Source organism: Uranotaenia lowii, chromosome 3 (assembly GCF_029784155.1).
Source record: "Uranotaenia lowii strain MFRU-FL chromosome 3, ASM2978415v1, whole genome shotgun sequence".
Classification (NCBI taxonomy): Eukaryota; Metazoa; Arthropoda; class Insecta; order Diptera; family Culicidae; genus Uranotaenia; species Uranotaenia lowii.
In genome coordinates, this window is record NC_073693.1 from 62,897,749 (window position 1) to 62,917,496 (window position 19,748).

General features: G+C 33.6%; 1 protein-coding gene across 1 annotated transcript; it reads left to right on the forward strand.

Annotated features, from left to right (window-relative positions):
• Positions 1-1,431: 1,431 nt before the first annotated feature.
• Positions 1,432-18,071, forward strand: LOC129756669 (uncharacterized). The gene is made up of 2 exons (XM_055753597.1): positions 1,432-1,523; positions 16,727-18,071. The coding sequence occupies exon 2, from the start codon at positions 16,754-16,756 to the stop codon at positions 17,903-17,905; it is 1,152 nt and encodes a 383-aa protein (XP_055609572.1). The 5' UTR covers positions 1,432-1,523; positions 16,727-16,753; the 3' UTR covers positions 17,906-18,071.
• The last annotated feature ends 1,677 nt before the right edge of the window (positions 18,072-19,748 follow it).

The window sequence follows — 19,748 nt, forward strand, 5'->3', positions numbered from 1 at the left end:
TCATTTTTGTCATTTTTGTCATTTTTTTGTCATTTTTATCATATTTGTCTTTTTTTTTTTGTTCGTTTTTGTTTTCTGTTTTTTTTATTCAATATTTGTAGTGTTTTGATTATTTTTCTGGTCAATTTGGTGATTTTTTTTTAAATTTTGTTATTTTGTCATACTTTGAATTTACGTTATTTTTATTTTTCTTTTTTATTGTCATTTTAGTCATTTCCGTTTTTTTTAATGGTTCTTTTTTTATATTTTTGTTACAATTTTTCAAATTGTCATTTTTATTATTTTTATCACAGTCAACGAAATCGATAAATAGTAGGTTTTCAGCTGAGATTGCACTTTTATTATTGTGTCATTCTACGTCGTTTGTTTTTTTTTTCTATTTTCTCTTTGTCTGAGCAATGGGTATATATAACTAGATTCTTCCCTTGAAATTGTTTATTTATTAACCCTCATCCGCATTAGATTTCATTACCCTAATCAGCACTAGGAGTGTCAATTTGATACCACAAGATCAAATCGTTATAACTTTTGGCGTGTTAAACCGATTTAAACAAAACTTACATCAAAAGAAACCTTGTAATGTCAGTAAAATATGTTTAGAACATTATATACAGCTAAAGTTACAAGTTTTCTCGTTATTCAGCATGAAAGGAAAAAATCCGAAAAAACTTCAGCTTTCATATGCATAAGGCAAATATTTTTTTGGACGTGTAACATATGAACTACAGTAGTTTTCGTGAGGCATGTTTTTTCGGATTTTTTTGCTTTCATGCTGAATAACGAGAAAACTTGTAACTTTAGCTGTATATAATGTTCTAAACATATTTTACTGACATTACAAGGTTTCTATTGATATAAGTTTTATATGAAGTTCAAAATAATTCAAACGACTTAAATAGATTTTACTTTTGTGGTGTCAAAATGACACCCAAAGTCGGAAAAGGGAGTTTTTTTGTCCAGGCTTCCAGGGTTCGTCCATAAAAAAAAGTAAAGATGCAATGTTAAAGAACTTTTGAATTCATTTAGGGTCCCCGAAGAAATTTTTGTATTTTGAAGCTTCTGAAAAAAGTTACGAGCCTTCAAACTTGCAATGGTGTCAAAATGACACCCTAATGCGGATGAAGGTTAAGGTAAAATAATAGATTATTTTGGTTTGATTAATTGATTTTGTTATGGATGTTCTCTAAGATTCCAATTTTTGGATACAAAATATTTTCTACTCTTAATTTTTATTAAATGCATTGGACATATCTAGCAGAATTGCAAGTTTTGATATAAAAATAATTTATTGTAGTAGGTATAAAAAAAGATACTTTCCAATACTTGCACAAACACTTGCATAACAGTTTCAGTTTTTTTTTATAGTAAAGTTGGTATTCAACATTAAACAATTGGTTGTTTCAAACATTTTGTTTGTCATTGGCCGTTGACGGTTAGAAAACAGTTCGGAGGTCTTCATACACGTAATGTTCTTGTTGTGATTGTGAGTGTTTGTTCGTTAGCTGACCAGTCAACCAGTAAAGGTTTGTCAGAAAATAATTATTATTCTTCTTCTATTCTTCAATCGAATTTGTTTGCCAAAACTTCGACTAAAATTTTCGCATTCGTAACGGAAAACAGTTAACTGTTTCGATATACATTCTGGTTGCCGAGTGTCAAACCACGTGTTAAAAACAGTGTCAGTGAAAAATAAGTGCGAAAATGTGCGAACGTAACTCGAACGATGCCGATGACGAAAAACGGTTCCACGCAATAATGATCCTGAAATGTCTGAAGGAGTTGCCCAATCTTTGTCCACATAAGGTGCCCCGGGAGCTACGGGATCTGCTTCCATTGAACTTGGTTCAACGAAATGCTCATCTGAGGGGCATCGACACAGTTCCGATGGGTGAACTATCGGTGCCGGCTCGATGTCATGGTGACATTTGTCAGAGGAACATCCACGATTTATTGCAACATCTTGAGAAACAGCAACCACCAATCATGAGGCAGCGTCGAATTTCGAACATCCTGGACGATCGGATTGAAACGTTGCTGTCTCCGCGGTTTAGGGAAAATAAACGTGTTCGACGGAAAAATAGGAACCGAAGACGAAGGAAAGTGCGGCCACACCAGCGAGTTTATGAACCATACGAAATTGAGGAGATGTTCCCCAGACAGGAATCGCGAAGACAATTTCCAACTCAACAGGACGACTTTTGACAATCGATGAGACTTGTGCTAGACTATATAAATTTTTTGAATTTGAATAGTTAGTAAAACACTTCATTCTGTTTCTATTTACTTAAGGTTCAATTAAATACCTATTATATTTGTACCACGTTATGTTTACATGTTTAAATAAATAGATTGACAAATGAAATTCATCAAATAGATTTTTTTAATTTGAAAAATCATTTTTCATCAATAAGGAAGTGTGGGTACTTCATTCAAAATTATGTTTTAAAATGAATTTGAACTATGATTAGTGATTTGATATTCAGGTTAAGAGTTTTTTTCAAATATTTCGGTTAAATTGAAGAGGAGTTTTTTTGTCAAGAAATGAACTAAAGTTGTGTTTCGCAACAAAAATTATTTTTGGAAATGCGTACTTTCGTTCAAAAAAGTGGTGCTTTTTTGCCTTTGGTGCTCGTTATGCCCTTCTCTTCTTAATTTGAAATCTTAACATTGCTATGAATTTAAATACCTATACTAAAACTCAATGGATTCGAAAGGGTTTCTAGATAACCTAGGCTTGCCAGATACTTTCAGAAAAAAGCGGGACATTTCACGACAAAAAAAGCGGGACTTAGCAGAAAAAAGCGGGACACATAAGATACTCTTTAAAAAAAGCTTAATTATATTGCCACACTTATACGTATACCTACCATCAGCCAAGGTTATTTAAAGAAAGTAGGTACAATAAGATTTTTTTTAACACGGATTGATATTGCTCAGGTTTTCTTACATGACTTCCATTTACACGGGTTTTTGCCATAAACACGGTTTTTTTTTCACTGTTCTCGTAAATTAACATCAAGGTTGTCAAAAAAATTATGTGTTTTGACGATGGAAAAACCTAACGTTCTAATATTTTACCCAAACATTCTGTAATGGTTTTCTGTGACACTTTTTTCAATAATTTCATTAAAAAGTCATGTCTATTTGCGTCTCTTTTACATTTTACTTGATAAAAATCAAAGAACATTACTAATTTTATCATATTTTCCAATTCTGTGAATATTTCCGAAATTCTGTGTTCTGTGACCAAGATTCTGTGTTGAAAATTTGCTCAAAATTCTTTGAAATTACACATTTATCTGTGATTTCGGCAACCTTGATTAACACGTTATTTGAGTAAATTCAAATGCTTTAAGGGGGGGGTAGGGTCTAACGGGTATAAAAATAACACCATTTTCACGACTTTTTTCTAGAGCTATCGTTCAAACAAATGTATTCAAATTTTTTGCATTATACAAAGCATTGTTAAGAGAACATTTAGTAATTTTTTCGTAGAAAAATATTGAAAAATGAGCCGGTGACGGAGCATTTTCGAGGATGCCTTTTAGAAAACACGATTTGCGGTGGACACTGTATCTCAGCACAGAATCATCTGAAGTCAAAAAATCAGAGCAAAATATTTTTAATAGATGTTTTTCTGGACCCCAACGTTTTTATTTAACTTAAAAATATTTTTAAGAAATTTTTGTGGCTGTTTGAAGTAAAAACTACGATTTTTCACTTAAAAATCCGCCATTTTTCACCTGTATAACCTCCCCAAAGTAAAAAAATAAAAAAAGAAAAACGTTGGGGTCTGGTATTTTATATGTAGAAAATATGTTCCAAATTTGAAAAGAATCGGATAAGTAGTTTTCAAATGACGATGTCCACGGACTTTAAAAATGTGCTTTCGAGAAAAACGCGTTTGAAGTTTCTGCTCTTGCTTTCTTGCAGTATTAGATAGGAGGAGATAAAGGCCTATAACTTCTACAGTTTTGCTTCAATTGACTTGAAAATTTGACACAACATTCTTGAAATGTTTTACAATAAGAAAATAAACAAATAAAAAAATCGATTTTTTGAAAGTGTTAGACCCTACACCCCCCTTAAGTTAAAGTTCTTTATCAAAACTTTTTCTTCATTGAAATTGTTTATGTCTTTCAAAATTTAGAAGCAATTCCAATCTGATTCTATTCTATTCTACTCTATTCTATTCTATTCTATTCTATTCTATTCTATTCTATTCTATTCTATTCTATTCTATTCTATTCTATTCTATTTTCAACCAATCTGATTCATGTTGTTCATTGCGCTTTAAAGTCGTTTTAACACTATTTCAATCCTTATAAACTGTTTAGAATGTTACTCCATTTGGAGCAATTGCAAGGAAATGTTCGTGGTTTGAGCCTAATGGAGCTGTTTCTAGCTTATTGATCCTAATTTTTTCAAGGTGTATTTTAATTTTTTTTATTTTCTATGCTGTTTGATATTAGCATAAAATTTTTTTTAAGTTGATTGGAACTGTGATAAAATCTTTTGAAGCAGTTTTTTTTTTCATTATTTTCAATTATGGGCTTTTTTTATTATCTGAGGTCAGATTTTTCCCAAAATTTCAAATTTGTTTCAGCTCATCAAATAAACATAATTTTTTTGCAGATATAAAAAAAAACAAAATATTTTAGGTTACATTTTTAGTTTAAACAAATTAAAACACATTTCAAGCAGACATCCAGCGAGTCCGACTTTTCCAGGAGAAAAAGCGCCGCCTGGAGGAGGAGGAGCTCGAGGAGCTGGAGCAGCTGCATCGTTCCCAAGAAACACGAAAGTTCGATCAGAAACTCAACGCATCCCGCAAAGGCTTCGTGCCGCAAGCCGAAATGTGCCGGGATAAGGACGGGGGTATCCTGACGGACAATCGTGAGGTGATCAAAAGGTGGAAGCAGCACTTCGATGAACACCTGAACGGCGCACATGCAGGAGATCAAGACGGTGGGGGAAGGTACATCGCCGGCGTAGCCAACGACGAAGAGGAGCCACTCCCAACGATGAGTGAAGTTAAGGAAGCCATTCGCCAGCTGAATAGAAACAAGTCGGCTGGGAAGGATGGCATCGCAGCTGAACTCATCAAAATGGGCCCGGACAGGTTGGCCGATTGCCTACATCGGTTGATAATCCGGATCTGGGACATAGAACAGCTACCGGAGGAGTGGAAGGAGGGGGTAATATGCCCCATCTACAAGAAAGGCGACAAATTGGACTGTGAGAACTACCGAGCGATCACTGTCCTCAATGCCGCCTACAAAGTGTTGTCCCGAATCCTACTCCGCCGCCTAACGCCACAAGCAAACAGATTCGTGGGCAGTCATAAGGCCGGCTTCATGGAGGGACGGTCTACGACGGACCAGATATTCACATTGCGGCAAATCCTCCAAAAATGCCGTGAACACCAAGTCCCTACGCATCATCTATTCATCGACTTCAAAGCCGCATACGACACGATCGACCGTAACGAGCTATGGAAAATCATGGACGAGAACGGCTTTTCCGGGAAGCTGATCAGACTGATCAAGGCGACGATGGATGGAACGCAGTGCTGTGTGCGGATCTCGGGTGAATTGTCGAGTTCATTCGAATCGCGCAGGGGGCTTCGACAAGGTGATGGTCTATCCTGCATGATGTTCAACGTGGCGCTAGAAGGTGTTATTCGACGAGCGGTGGGCGAAATGCGGGGCACGATTTTCAACAGATCCAGTCAACTTATCTGCTTTGCCGATGACATTGACATAGTGGGCAGATCATCTGCGGCGGTGGAAGAGATCTACCGCAAACTGAAACGCGAAGCAGGAAGGATTGGGTTGATGATTAGTACGTCCAAGACGAAGTACATGCTGGCCTGCGGATCCGAGACCGACCGAACCCGCTTGTCCAGTAATAACAAGGTCACGATCGACGGCGACGAGCTGGAGATAGTCGAAGACTTTGTCTATCTCGGCTCACTGGTGACGGCAGACAATGACACCAGCCGTGAGATCCGGAGGCGAATTATCATCGGAAGTCGTGCCTACTATGGACTCCACAAGCAATTGCGGTCGAGAAGACTTAGCCCTCGCACGAAGTGTAACCTGTATATGACGCTTATTAGACCGGTTGTTCTCTACGGGCACGAGACATGGATATTGCTCGAGGAGGACCTGCGTACACTCGGAGTATTCGAGCGACGAGTGTTAAGAACCATCTTTGGCGGCGTACAGGAGAACGGAGTGTGGAGGCGAAGGATGAACCACGAGCTCGCGCGACTCTACGGCGAACCCAGTATCCAGAAGGTGGTTAAGGCTGGCCGGATACGCTGGGCGGGACATGTTGCGAGAATGCCGGACGACTGTCCTGCAAAACAGGTGTTCGCTACGAATCCGGTAGGAACAAGAAGAGCGGGGGCGCAACGAGCGAGGTGGTTAGACCAAGTGGAGCGTGATCTGGCGAACGTGGGGTGCCCGAGAAATTGGAGAACGGTTGCTATGAACCGAGTGAATTTTAGGAATTATGTTCGTCAAGTTATGTCGTGAGACGGAATACTATGTAAATAAAATAAATAATTCAAGCAGACATAACTTTGTCATTTTCCTAAGGAAATTATAAAACAGTACATTCACGGATAAAAAACTCTACAGGTTTTTATCAAAATTCGTATGGTTGGCTCTTCCATATCACAGATTTTTGGTTGAACCCATAATATTGCCCAATCAACATCGATAACTACGAACAAACTTGCGTTGCTGTAAAGTTGTTTTGGCTGTAGAGCATTTCTCAACCGCATATCGCTAAAATAATTCAACAGCTAGTAGATTTGACTATATTTTTCTAGTCTACATTATACAATCTGATAGTTAGTTCTCAAATATCACTGATGTTTGACTAGATCTCGAATTTCGTATGAACAAGAAGTACATTGTCCGACTTAGTTATTCCTCATGGTAGAAGTCGACCAGCACGGAGCGGAAAGGTAAATATGATTAATTTTTTCCAGTTGATTTTCTTTTCAAAAACAATATTTAATCTTTTCAGATACATAAAGAGAGGGTTTACTTTGTCCCCCGAAATCTCAATCCAACTGTCATCGTCGTCGCTTTGCGTAAGCATATTTTTCTATATGTTGTTGCAAGACCGTGCGAACGGAGGGGGGGTTTTAGGGGTTAAACTCCCCCCCCCCATGAAGATTTTTTCCAAGTAAAATTTTCGAAGTAGTAAAGAGAAACTACTTGATCTTAAAAGGTGTTAAAAAAGTGTTAACAAGAATGTTAGAAATTAATCTTTAATCAAACATTTTATTTTACGACATTACAAACCTATATGCCGTTCACGAAATGAAAATAATTTTTAATTGTCAATTTAGATTTGAAATTATATCAACCTTTTGCATTTAAACTCTCAACTTGACATACAATCACCCTACCTCGCCTTTAGAATAGGTTTTTATTCAAATGTGTAACCAAACAAATTCAAATTAATTCATCGAATACTTATTTTCTACATAAAAATCTAAAACCTGTAATTTTCTACAAAACCAATTTTCATCAAACCAATTCCAGTCTCAATTTTATTTTGTGTTTCTTGTTCTTCTAAATGCTCAACATTACATTCAAAAACGTTTTGATAAATTATAAAAGTCTACAAAATTAACATCTTTCGAGGTGCGAAGTATTTAAAAGCAAATTTTGACTGATTTGCCCTGGATCTAAATATGCAATTTTTCTTTCAGCTTTTTTTTTGTATAACTTTTGCAAATATTTCATAATCATTTAAAAAATTATGTCTTTCTTTTAACAAAACATTAAAACAAAAACACAACATTTAAAAATTAAGGTATAAACCAATTATCGTTATCCTTCTAGACTTCAAGTAATTTTGAGTTTTACGAAAAAGGTTATAGAGGTATTCCATTTATGTACTTCTTCCATTTTAAATGAAGGTTTAAACCAAATTGAATATTAGATGTTTTTAAAGCAAAAACCCAATCGTTTTGCAAATTTGAACAATTTTTTTAAAATAAATTCATTTTTTTACTTCATTCAGTAATGTCAGAAATACTTGTAATGATATCTTTCCAAATTTTTATAAACTGTAGAATTTACCTTTTTTAGATCATGTATCATCATTTTTGAAATATTTTCCCTTATTGAAGTAAATGTGTATAATAAACAAATTCAGTATCAGATTTTTTCTGTAACCGTAAATTGGTTACTTCATCAGTTATCAATGATTGATTTCACTTAAAACTGCTACATTTTAAAGCTTATAAACAGGTGATAGATAAAATTTGACAATAGATTCGAGTTCAGGACGCATAAATCTACCAAATCAATCATTCAATCATAGGCACCAATATGCTGTTCCTTCAAGTTATCAATTTATTTATTTTTTAAATTATAAGACGAGTTTATCGAAAAAAATCCTTCTAAAATATTAAAAAATTATATTTTCTATCGCCATATTTCGTTTAAATTTTCAAATAAATTTACCGAATTTTAAAGTAAAACTGTTTAAATTATATTAAATATTTTTCATAAGTTTGTCTTTGTTTTTCAATTATGAAGTTTTGTGTTTTAAAAACATATAAAATAAAATTTTCAAAAGCAAACATAGTGTCCACCTTCTGCCTTTATCAGGACCCAATTTTCCAAATGATTACGACAAAGTATTCAGATCTTGAAATTTTAAATTTTAAAACCTTCGATTGAAAATTTATAAACTTTGCTCTAATGTTCATTATATTAAGTCATGTGTTTTAATCGATAATGATTTTTAATTTATTTTATCTATAATTCGTAGTAGCAACTTTAAAGTTTAATTTTATACGCCATGTTAACTAAATTTGTATTATCTTTGTACTTTCAATATTTACAATTAAACGTTTAACAATTAATTTTTATTTTTCAGATCATTTCCCAACTTGGAATTTGTCAGTATAATTGAATATGTTATATTATAAATATAAATTTATTATTTTGAATTTCAGAACTTTTATAGCCTTTTATTTTTATAACTGAACGATTTTTTAATATAGAAAAGAGTTTTATCTTTGACTTTGATCACAGGCAGTCTTGAAATAAAATTGAATATTTTCTTCTTTTTATCAAATAAAATTCAATCATCAACTATCGAATAAATTCTCCTTTCAAGTATTTTTTTTTTCCTAATCGAGAATTCATACTTCTAATCGTGATATTTTTTTTTTTTTAATCCAAGACACTACAGCAGATTTTTTTAATCAATCCTCTAATTGAAAATGAGGAAAAGAAATGTAAAATAAGATGAATAATAAATAACAACCATTACTATTTTTCTAACAATTTTTAATCATGGTTAATGTTTAACGTGATCTGACATTTTTGAGAATTATTTTTTTCAATTTGGCGATTTATTTTATGTATTCTATTTCTGTGCATTAATTCTTATGTCCGAAGCTTTATTCAAATTTTTGATATGCATTCTTTTTCTAGTGTTCGGAAATATTGGTTTTAAATTTGAATACATACTTGACTGCTCAGAATTTATTTTTAAGCAAATTTCTAGTTCAGAACAAGGAACAGCGTTTTTAATAATTTATCAATGACTTACCCGAAAAAGCATTGATTTGTAACATTCATTCTGATTTATTTAGAAAATGGAGATTAATTTTATCAGCAATATATATTACTAGCTGATCCCATACGAACTCCGTTTCGCTTACAACTTGGAATATATCATGAACAGTTTGTATGAAGGTCAATTGCCAAGAATTTTCCAGATTCATTGTTAAGTAATTAGTGCAAAAATATTGGATGATCACTACGTCTGTCGTCTGCTACTAAATATGAAATCAGGTATCAAAAACCACGTGTATAAATTGTATAAATTTCGACTTAATCATTGCATAACAACGCAATTGCCTTTGATATCTGAAATCGATTGTCCTTCCCTCAAAACTCCCGTGTGCAAATTTTCAAAGCAATCCATTGTATAATAACGTCAATATTGCTAAAAATAGTGAAAAATTAATTTATATGGACGACCCCTTTCGTTGACCCCTGGCAAAATATTTGACATCTGAGATCGATCGTCCGTCCTTGAAAACTACCGTGTGGAAATTTTCATCCCAATCCGATGTAAAATAACGTCGATATTGCAAAAATATTGAAAGTTTTATATGGACGACCCCCTTTGCCGGACCCTTAAACTGAATTGAATACCTAAAATCCATTGCTCATCTCTCAAAACCCTCGTGTACCAATTTTCGTCTGAATCCGATGTATAATAACGACAATATTGCATCAACAGTGAATAGTTAACATGGACGATCCCTTTGGCTGACCCCTGATTTTAGTTCGGATAAGTGAAATCAGTTATTTGACTCTAATAACTCCTATGTGCAAATTTTCATCCCAATCCGATGTATAGAAACGACATTATCACTAAGATACTGAAAATTTAATATGGACGACCCCTTTTGCCGGCCCCTTACACTAAATTGGATACCTCAAATCGATTGCACGTCACTTAAAACTATCATGTACCAATTTTCAGCTGAATACGATGTATAATAACGTCAATATCGCAAAAACAGCGAACAGTTAATATGGACGACCCCTTTGGCTGTCCCCTTACACAAAATTTGACACCTGAAATCGATTGCTAGTCTTTCAAAACACTCATGTGCAATTTTTTAACATAATCCGACGAAAAGTAATGTCAATATCGTGAAAACAATATTTGTCTTGTATGGACGACCCCCTTCAGAAGGGGTCATCCAAAAATCTGAAAACATTTTTCATCATTCCTGGTCCTAATGAGTATGCATGCCAAATTTCAGCTCTCTAGCTCTTAAAGCGGCTGAGTCTATAGAGGACAAACAAACAAACAAACAAACAAACAAACATACAGAAATTGCTTTTTATATATATAGATTTTATAAGTTTGTTTTTATTTTTGGCTAAATTTGAATTTCGAAACCCCTCCCCTCCCCCCATGGACAGATCCTTCGCACGGGCCTATGTTGTTGACTTATATACGCATCATATGCTTCTTTTATTTATCAAGTTTAAAAAAATTACTTAAATATATAAACAAGCGACCGCAAATTGCATCAATGGGGAACCTAAAGTTCATAACAAAAATACGCTCATTAGACCGCTACAAGCTTTGTACGAAAATTTCAAATTTATACATTTTTTACACCTTCCATAACTTTTTTTGGTAGTTTTTATTGCCACAAATAGCAATAAAATTTTTAGAAGCGTTTCATTAAGGCCTGAATTAGCACAACGAGTTTTAATTTAGTAAGGAAATTTGTATGGAATAGCAAAAATTTTCATTCAAAAATCGCCAGAGATGTACTGAAAATTCTGAAATTATATCTTTGAATTTTAAATACTCATTGATTCTTGCATTACATTTAATGCAAACAAACTTTAGACCTAACTTGAACCCCAAAAAAGATATTCAATGATATGGAAAAAAATCAAAATATATTTTTTTAATTTTAGCGTTTATGAATGCTTATTTTAAAGCTGTTTAACTGTAGGATTCAAATAAAAAGTTACAAAAAACTGCTTTGCATAGCCAATGAATTTATTGATTTTTGTAAACCTTGACAAAAACATTTCTTGAAATTTGCAAAATCTCTAGCCAGCAAAAGCTGCTAATTTTTAATAATTTTCATTGCATTCTGATTTTTTATTTTAAAATGGTTATAACTTTTTTCACGAAAGACTTAGCTTCTTCTCATGTTATCAAAAAATGAAGCTTGAGACTAAGGAAAACCAATAATTAAAAACAAACTTCATTTGAAGCTTATTTTACACTGATGTTTGGTGACCTAAAAAACATAAAAGAAAACATAGAGGAGCAAAAAAATTTTAGTTTTTTTTTTAAATATATCTTTATTAGTACCAATTCATCATTACATTTATATTACATTAATACATTAAATTAGGTGTTCAGTTCAATAATGAACTTTCAGAGCCCTATAGTTTAATAATCACTAAAATTTATTTATTCGACTTAAATTTGCTGAGCACAATCAAGCATTTTTATAAAGGAGAACATCCTGTAGTGAAAAAAAAAATATATTTTAAACTAAAAACTAAATCTATCCTAAAATTAAACTAATTGTAGAGAGAGCGAATCTCTGCGATGGAAGACTGCATCGATTTGCCTCTGAAGTTGGAGATGATTTTGTTGGCCATCTCTTCGATAGATTCAATGCCTGCAATCCGATGAAGATCTTCGGTGCTGTGCCAAGGTGGAAGCCGCAAAATCATTTTCAGAACCTTGTTCTGAATCCTCTGGATGGCTTTCTTCCTCGTCGCGCAGCAGCTAGACCAAATCGGAACTGCATACATTATCGCTGGTTGGAAGACTTGCTTGTAAATAAGCATCTTATTCTTCAGGCAAAGTCGGGATTTCCTGTTGATGAGAGAATAAAGAGATTTAGTGTATTTATTACATTTAGATTGAATATCTTCAATGTGATTCTTAAAAGAAAGATTCCGATCAAGTGTGAGTCCCAAGTACTTCACGTGATCAGACCATTCTAAAGAAACCCCATTAAAAGTTATGGAATGATTTTCATTAGGTTTTAAAAAATTTGCTCTTGGCTTATGGGGAAATAAAATAAGTTGAGTTTTGGAAGCGTTAGGAGAAATTTTCCACATTTTCAAGTAATTCAAAAAGGAATTTAAATTTTGTTGCAATCTACTGCGTACCACCCGTAAATTTCGACCTTTGGCTGATAGCAAAGTATCGTCAGCAAATAATCTTCTACCTTTTCCTTCTGGGACATCAGGAAGATCAGAAGTAAAAATATTGTATAAAATAGGCCCAAGTATACTACCCTGAGGGACACCAGCTCTAATGGGTATCCTTTCAGAGCATGAATTTTGATATTGCTGATCCACTCTTTTTTTCTATTTCTGCGATAGCTGATTTGGGCTCCCGTAGGGTACCACTGTAAAAAAAATTACAGTATTCAAGAAAATAATGAGCATTATTCTTTATAAGGATTATTTATCGACTGAAATTCAATCGGATGAATAAGCGGAAAACATTGAAAGATGATTTACTAAAAAGTTGTCAAACAAACATGTATACCAAATATTATTATCGGATTATCTATTGTTTATAAAACAAAAAATTGTGTTTGCCTTGAGCTTGGTCAATCAGCGGTCAAAATCACGGAAAAAGGAATAATAAAAAAAAACTGTTTGCGATGGGGTCAATCAGCGGACAAATTCACGAAAAAAATGAAAACCTGTAGTTGTTTAAATAAGTTTAGAGTTCGACGACACGGTAGCGATCATTCACTGAATGTTGGATTTCGTGCTATGTTTTGCAGTCGGAGTTATCCGTATAAAGTTTAACTGAAAAGCGGTTAGCGTGTAGAAAACCGTCAGATTTTATACTGATTTGACAGATCGCACAAATTTCGCAGTTATGAGTGCGCAGTCCAATTTTTTTTGCTATGCAAATGGTATTATTTCCTATAATAGATTATTCACCGTACACAACTCCTTTTTTTAACTTCTCATATACGATTTGTTACATTTTAACGACAACATAATTGAATTCGACCAGCATATAAAGTATCATAGACGCATTTATCGCATCAAAAATCTTCGTCATGCCAAATTCGTTAATTCTCAGGCTATGGAAAAATGTGTTTTCAATAATGTAGATTGTTTTTTGTTTTGTCTGGGATTTTAACGCTCGTAATTAATTCAATCTCAATGAATACTAAGAATAATAATATTTCATTCCGATGACTTCATGTTTTGACCTCTCTTGCAAAATAATTATTTGAAGATTGATTCAAGAATTACTTCTTAACTTTTCAATGAAATTAGTGAGTAAGAGTGAATTTTTTAACTGTGTTTACTGCTCCGGCTAGCCTACCGCACGGAAGGCTACCGTCGCGCGATTAGAAATTTTCCCAGTAACCGCAATAGCTTACTTGCAAAGTTCGGCTAGTCAAATAATTTTGAATAATTTTGGTGAGATATACAGGAAAATCAAATCGAGCTAATTTAGCTACTAAACCTCTGTGCCAAACACTGTCAAAAGCTTTTTCAATAGCAAGAAGAGCAACACCAGTTGAATAACCCTCAGATTTGCTAGCGTTAATCATATTAGTTACACTCAAAAGTTGATGTGTAGTAGAATGTCCATGACGAAAACCAAATTGTTCATCAGGGAAAATAGAATTCTGATTAATGTGAATCATCATTCTATTCAAAATAACTCTCTCAAATAGTTTACTTAAAGAAGGAAGCAAACTAATTGGTCGATAACTTGAAGGCTCTGAAGCACTTTTTCCAGGTTTCAAAATTGGAGTTACTTTGGCATTTTTCCATTTATTGGGAAAATAAGCCAAGTGAAAACATTTATTGAAGATTTTAACTAAAAAATTTAAAGTGCTTTCAGGCAACTTTTTAATAAGAATATAGAAAATCCCATCTTCCCCCGGGGTTTTCATATTTTTAAATTTTTTGAAAATCAATTTAAGTTCATCAATATTTGTCTCACAAGAACTTTCAAACACAATTTGCTTAGAAAGAATATCATCAAGTTCTAGGGAAATTTGAGCATCAATTGGACTTACAACGTTTAAATTAAAATCATGAGCAGACTCAAATTGTTGGGATGAAAAATTATTTTTTCCAGCCGTCCCATGCTCATACGCTTATGATCTTAGTTTTGTCATGTTCTTTCACGTGGAAAAGGAATTTTTGATGAAACATCTATGAGTCACACAAACACAAACACCTATGTTTTGATGTTTTTATATCGTTTTTTTTCTAATGCCAAATGAAGAGTTACTAAAAATATTTTGTCCATTTTTTTCCAATGCGAACATAAATCATATTTAAGGAATTTTGCCGAAACGTTCGCGAGCCAGGTTTAAAGAACTACTCGATCATACACAACTCTCTTATTTATTTTTTCATCTGAAATTGCTTTAAAATAACTAAATGAATTATGAAATTTCAATTTTGGACCAACTCATAAAATTTGCACGTTATCTAGTTAATTTGGATTAAGTGGCCAACGATTCCCCATCATTTTTAAAAATTAAAAAAACCTTTTTAAAACAGTCAAAACTTAGAGAAATTAATTTATTTAAAAAACAAAAAACTGCCTAATGATACCGTAAAAATGTAGAAAACTTTTCCATTTATTTTTTTTTTCTTTTTAATGTTTATAATAAAGAAGTTATGAAGCAAAGAAAAAAAGGAGCCCATGATACCCCACACTCCCCTATTTAAAATATTAAAAAATAGGAGTAAAGCTACCGCTTGCATCACCGAATATTCTTCAAAACTGCAAAAGTTGATTTTTTTGGCCTTCAGATGTTGTACCGAAAACACCAAAATAGGCCGTTCACATCTTTTTGAGTTATGGAAGCAATCATTGAAGTAAATTTGAATTGTTATTTTCGAGTCGGAAACTAACAATTCTCGAACAACAACACTCACAAATGCAGATAGCGCGCGCTTTTAACGCCTCAAAAATATAAAAAAAAATTCATAATCAGTAAAAATAGCGTTTTTGTTATTGTTGCTTTGTACAAAGCAATCAGCAAAAGCTTTTTTATGATTTACTACTAATTTTTTATTTTATTTATTATATTCGAAAAAATTAAGAAAATGGTAGTCTTTGAACACCAGTTTTTGACATTTAGTTTCTCAAGCCAGATATCTTTTCTTGGAAATGGTTTTGGAGTTAGATCCTACACTCGTATACATGTAGTTGATTAAAACAAAAACAAAAACTTGAGGTCCAACCCAAAATATTAGTGTCTAATTTCTGAACTTTCTTTCTAGAATTCAAAGCAGTAGAAATTTGTATGAAAAGGTTCTTTCTATCTTACATAAATTTGAGGTGAAATATTGAGTAGGTATATCAACTTTGCTTTACCTGTGATGGCAATTTCGGGCTTTGTCTTATAAGACCAAATAAATCTTTATTTGACTTACTCAATTTGCACAGCATCATACCGACTAAGATGAAATTTGATTGATTGGTAATGCGTATAACTTGTTTTGCTGTTTTCGAAAGCTAGTTATGCAAAAATCAAATTGCAGAAAAAAACACTTCTTCAATGTTCAAATAATTAGAGGATAAAAATTATATTTGTTCAATATTTCTTGTTGGAATAGTTTAGCTTTAAAAAAACAAGCTTTAAATGAATGATTGTGATCAATTTTCGAGAAAAATAATGTTATGTTTGAAATTGAGCAATTTTGAGGCAACAAGTTTTATGTAAATTCTGCAAAATGTGTGCATTTCTGACTGAAGCTGCGCAGATACGAATATGTTATAGATTTCGCAGGTATACATTAAATCTAAGCACATGATCTTGCTACGCAGAAGAAACTTTCAACTTCGAAATGTTAAGCCAAAACGTATTTGCAAAATCAGGGCGTTTCATACTTTCTGTTGTACAGAGCACTTGTAATAATGTGTAGTGCGAAATATTGTAAGGTAACACCCCTGTTTCGGGTACAAAGGAGATGCAACGTTTTCGATTGCACACGAACAGAGCTATTGGAAAAAGTGCTAATTGCATCGGTTGAGTACCTGGAGTCCAACGGTTTTTCGAGCCTTTACCTACTTCCGATAAAATCTACCTCTTTAGTTTAAATATTGAAGACTTGCGGGCGAAAAAGTCACTCTTTGTTTTAACATTACTGGAATTTGTTCTGTATCTTTGCAGATTATAACAATAATTGCCATTGAGATAATGGTTCGAGACAATCGTAGATCAAATCAAGATAATACATCACTAGCAACAGCAGCGAAGCTTGCAAAACTAGAAGCCATGCCGAACCTCACAATGTGGCAAGCGTTAGTAGAAGTAGCTAGTCTGTGCTACGAGGAACTGATTGCGCAAGAAACTAAGCCAAAGCCTCAAAAACTGGCCAACAAAACGTTAGATTCAGATGCCGATTCAACTTTCGATCAAAGCACGATTATTGAAGCGAACAGCACCACCTATGAGGAGGATAAGGAAAACTGTGCGCTAGTAATTGATGAAAGTGCAACGAGACCCTCGGTGATTATCAGAGAAATCAAGAAAGAATCAGCAGTAGCTGGACCCTCAGGTATCCTTCGAGAATCCAAACAAATGCCAGTCGCCGGACCTTCGAAGGTGAATAAAGAAGCGAATAATAGCTTTACTGCTAAAAATTTGCCTCCGATGCCGATGACTTCTTCAGGTACAAGGACAGGAGCCAAGCCGAAAACCTCGAAGAGTGCTCGAACGGCGGCCAAACAGCAGCCAAAACTGAATCAAACGATACCCGGGGATGGATCGCCAGTCTACAACAGAAACATGGCTCGAGTGTTCCCCGGCTCCGAAAACCGCACCCCCGAACAGCAGGCAGTCCGTGAGAAGAACACTCTAGCTGCGCGTCAAAGCCGAGCCAAGATGCGCGAAATGGACCGGCAACTGCAGGAAGAATCGAGCGAAGAAGAGATGGTTAACCGATTCCTGAAAGACCGCCTGGCCGTTTGTTTCGTGTACGCCAATCAAATGCGCAAGAAGCTCAACATGGGTCAGGTAGACTTTCTGGACAAGTTCGAGGCGTCAAAGCAGGACTACGAAGTTAAGCCGGTTCAGCTGTCGGACATCAGCTGGCCGCTGAAGGACATCAAGTACGAACTGCACGAACAGGCCAAGGTGCAACAGCAGGAGATGATGCAGTGGCATTTGCAACGGGTTTTGACTGCGGCCGAGGATAACATTACTCCGGGTGGCAGTCCAGCGACTATGGATGGGGAAAGCGCTTCGGAGGGTAATGTGCAGACTTCACCCAGTAGCGTTGAAACGGAAAGCGCACCAGAAGCGGAGGCAGAAGTTGAGATTGAAAGTGAAGATTATTACGAGCAGTGAGAGAATGATGTTTTTGTTTAAAGTGTAAATATTTTTAAATTGGTGTAATTATTTGTATTTTATGTTGCTTACATGTAAAAATTTGATAATCCAACATTCTTGTAATTAATTAGTCTATTATGGCTTGTAAAATATATGTTCTAGATGACATTAAAATGCTCAACAAAATCAGAGTCATGTATACTTATAGGTTTAAATGTAAATAAAAAGAATGAAAAAAATTAGAAAATTTGGAATTAGTTCAGAGAGACATTTCATGATTGAATCAAAAAAATAGGTGAGAATTATAAATTTGCTTCTTGTGTCTTCATTTCAGTTCTATGTGCGTGAAATTTTATGGTAAGATGGTAAGAGATGGTAAGATAATGAAAAAATTACTCTTGATATAATTCAAATAATGTATCTTTTTGTACAACGCATATTGCTGTCCAAAACAAACCATTCGGTGCAAATGAAAAAAACATAAATAGTTAATCAAGTTAATATAATCTTTGATAATTTTTCTACATATTTATTCTATTGTCGCTATATTTACAACAACTTTCAAAATTATACTTATTAAATCAAGCACTTCAGTTGGACATAGCAAAATCCTGTAGCTTAACCGAAGGTTGCATCACGTTCTTATATGTGTAGTGAGCCTACTTGGTTGAATTTCAACTGAATCAGAGCCAGGCCCGTGCCCGTCTATTGTGTGGGGTGAGTGGTGGGTGAGTAATGTGTCAAAAATCAAATTTAGCTAGAAATAACAACAATTCTAAAAATGCACTATCAATAAGGAAACTAATTTCAAGAAGCATTTTCTAACTTTCGGTCTTCACATTAACTCGAAAATATAATAAACGTTGTTCCTTATTCTGAATTAGAAATTTGCTTGAAAATAAATTTGAAGCAGTATAGTTTACAATTTTGAAATCAATAGTTTCGAACCACCAGAAAATTAATACGAATTTTAATTTCGGATAAAACCTGAATTTAAAGCTTCGAACATGAGAATCAGTACACAGAAATAGAATCCATAAAATATAACAGCAGATTAATAAGAAATTAAATCTGAATTCTTAAAAGTATCAGATGAGGTCAGAGTTAAACCAAGATTTAAAATTGTTTATCAAAATAATAATAAGTGATTATTAGCTATCAACTTTATTTACATTTCATTTGTTTATTCTCAATTGAAGGGTTGATTGAAAAATTCCGCAGTAATATCTTGAATTTGGAAAAATATTCAACAACGATCTAACATTAGAGGATTGATAAGGAAAAAAAAAATTTTTTTAAATAAAAGGATTTTTTTCAAAACACATAGTTGTTGATTGAATTAAATTCAATAAAATAAGACAATTTTTAACTATATAAATTAAAAGAGTGGCAGTGATCAAAGCCAGAGCATTTGTACATATTCAAATTCTGCCAGTTATCAGAAAAGTCTAAGTAAGTTAACTTTCGAAATTCACAACATTAATTTTATATACTTTAATTCACCATTCACTCATACTGACAAAATATAGGTTGGAAAATTTAATTCCTTGAATGAGCAATGAGAAAATGATAAAAATAAAAATTAGCAATTACAAGTTTTGCTGTTGATATTGAAAACACAAAGCAAATACCTACTAATATGCATTAAAATGTGCATTCGAATTTTAGTTTTAAGTTGTTACTTTGAATCATTTATCGAACTTTTCATAGATTTATTTAAAAACCTTGATCGATAAAAAATAGTTTTTTCATAATAAAAATAAATATTCAGAAATTTTTCTCAGCCGGTTTTATAGTTTAAAATTTAAAGCTTTAAACTTTCAATTGAAAAGTTGGGTCGTGGAAAGAACAAAAGTTACAG

What these genes read in the sequence shown, in the direction of transcription:
- LOC129756669 (XM_055753597.1), top strand. Translation starts at nt 16,754, where the DNA reads ATGGTTCGAGACAATCGTAGATCAAATCAAGATAATACATCACTAGCA.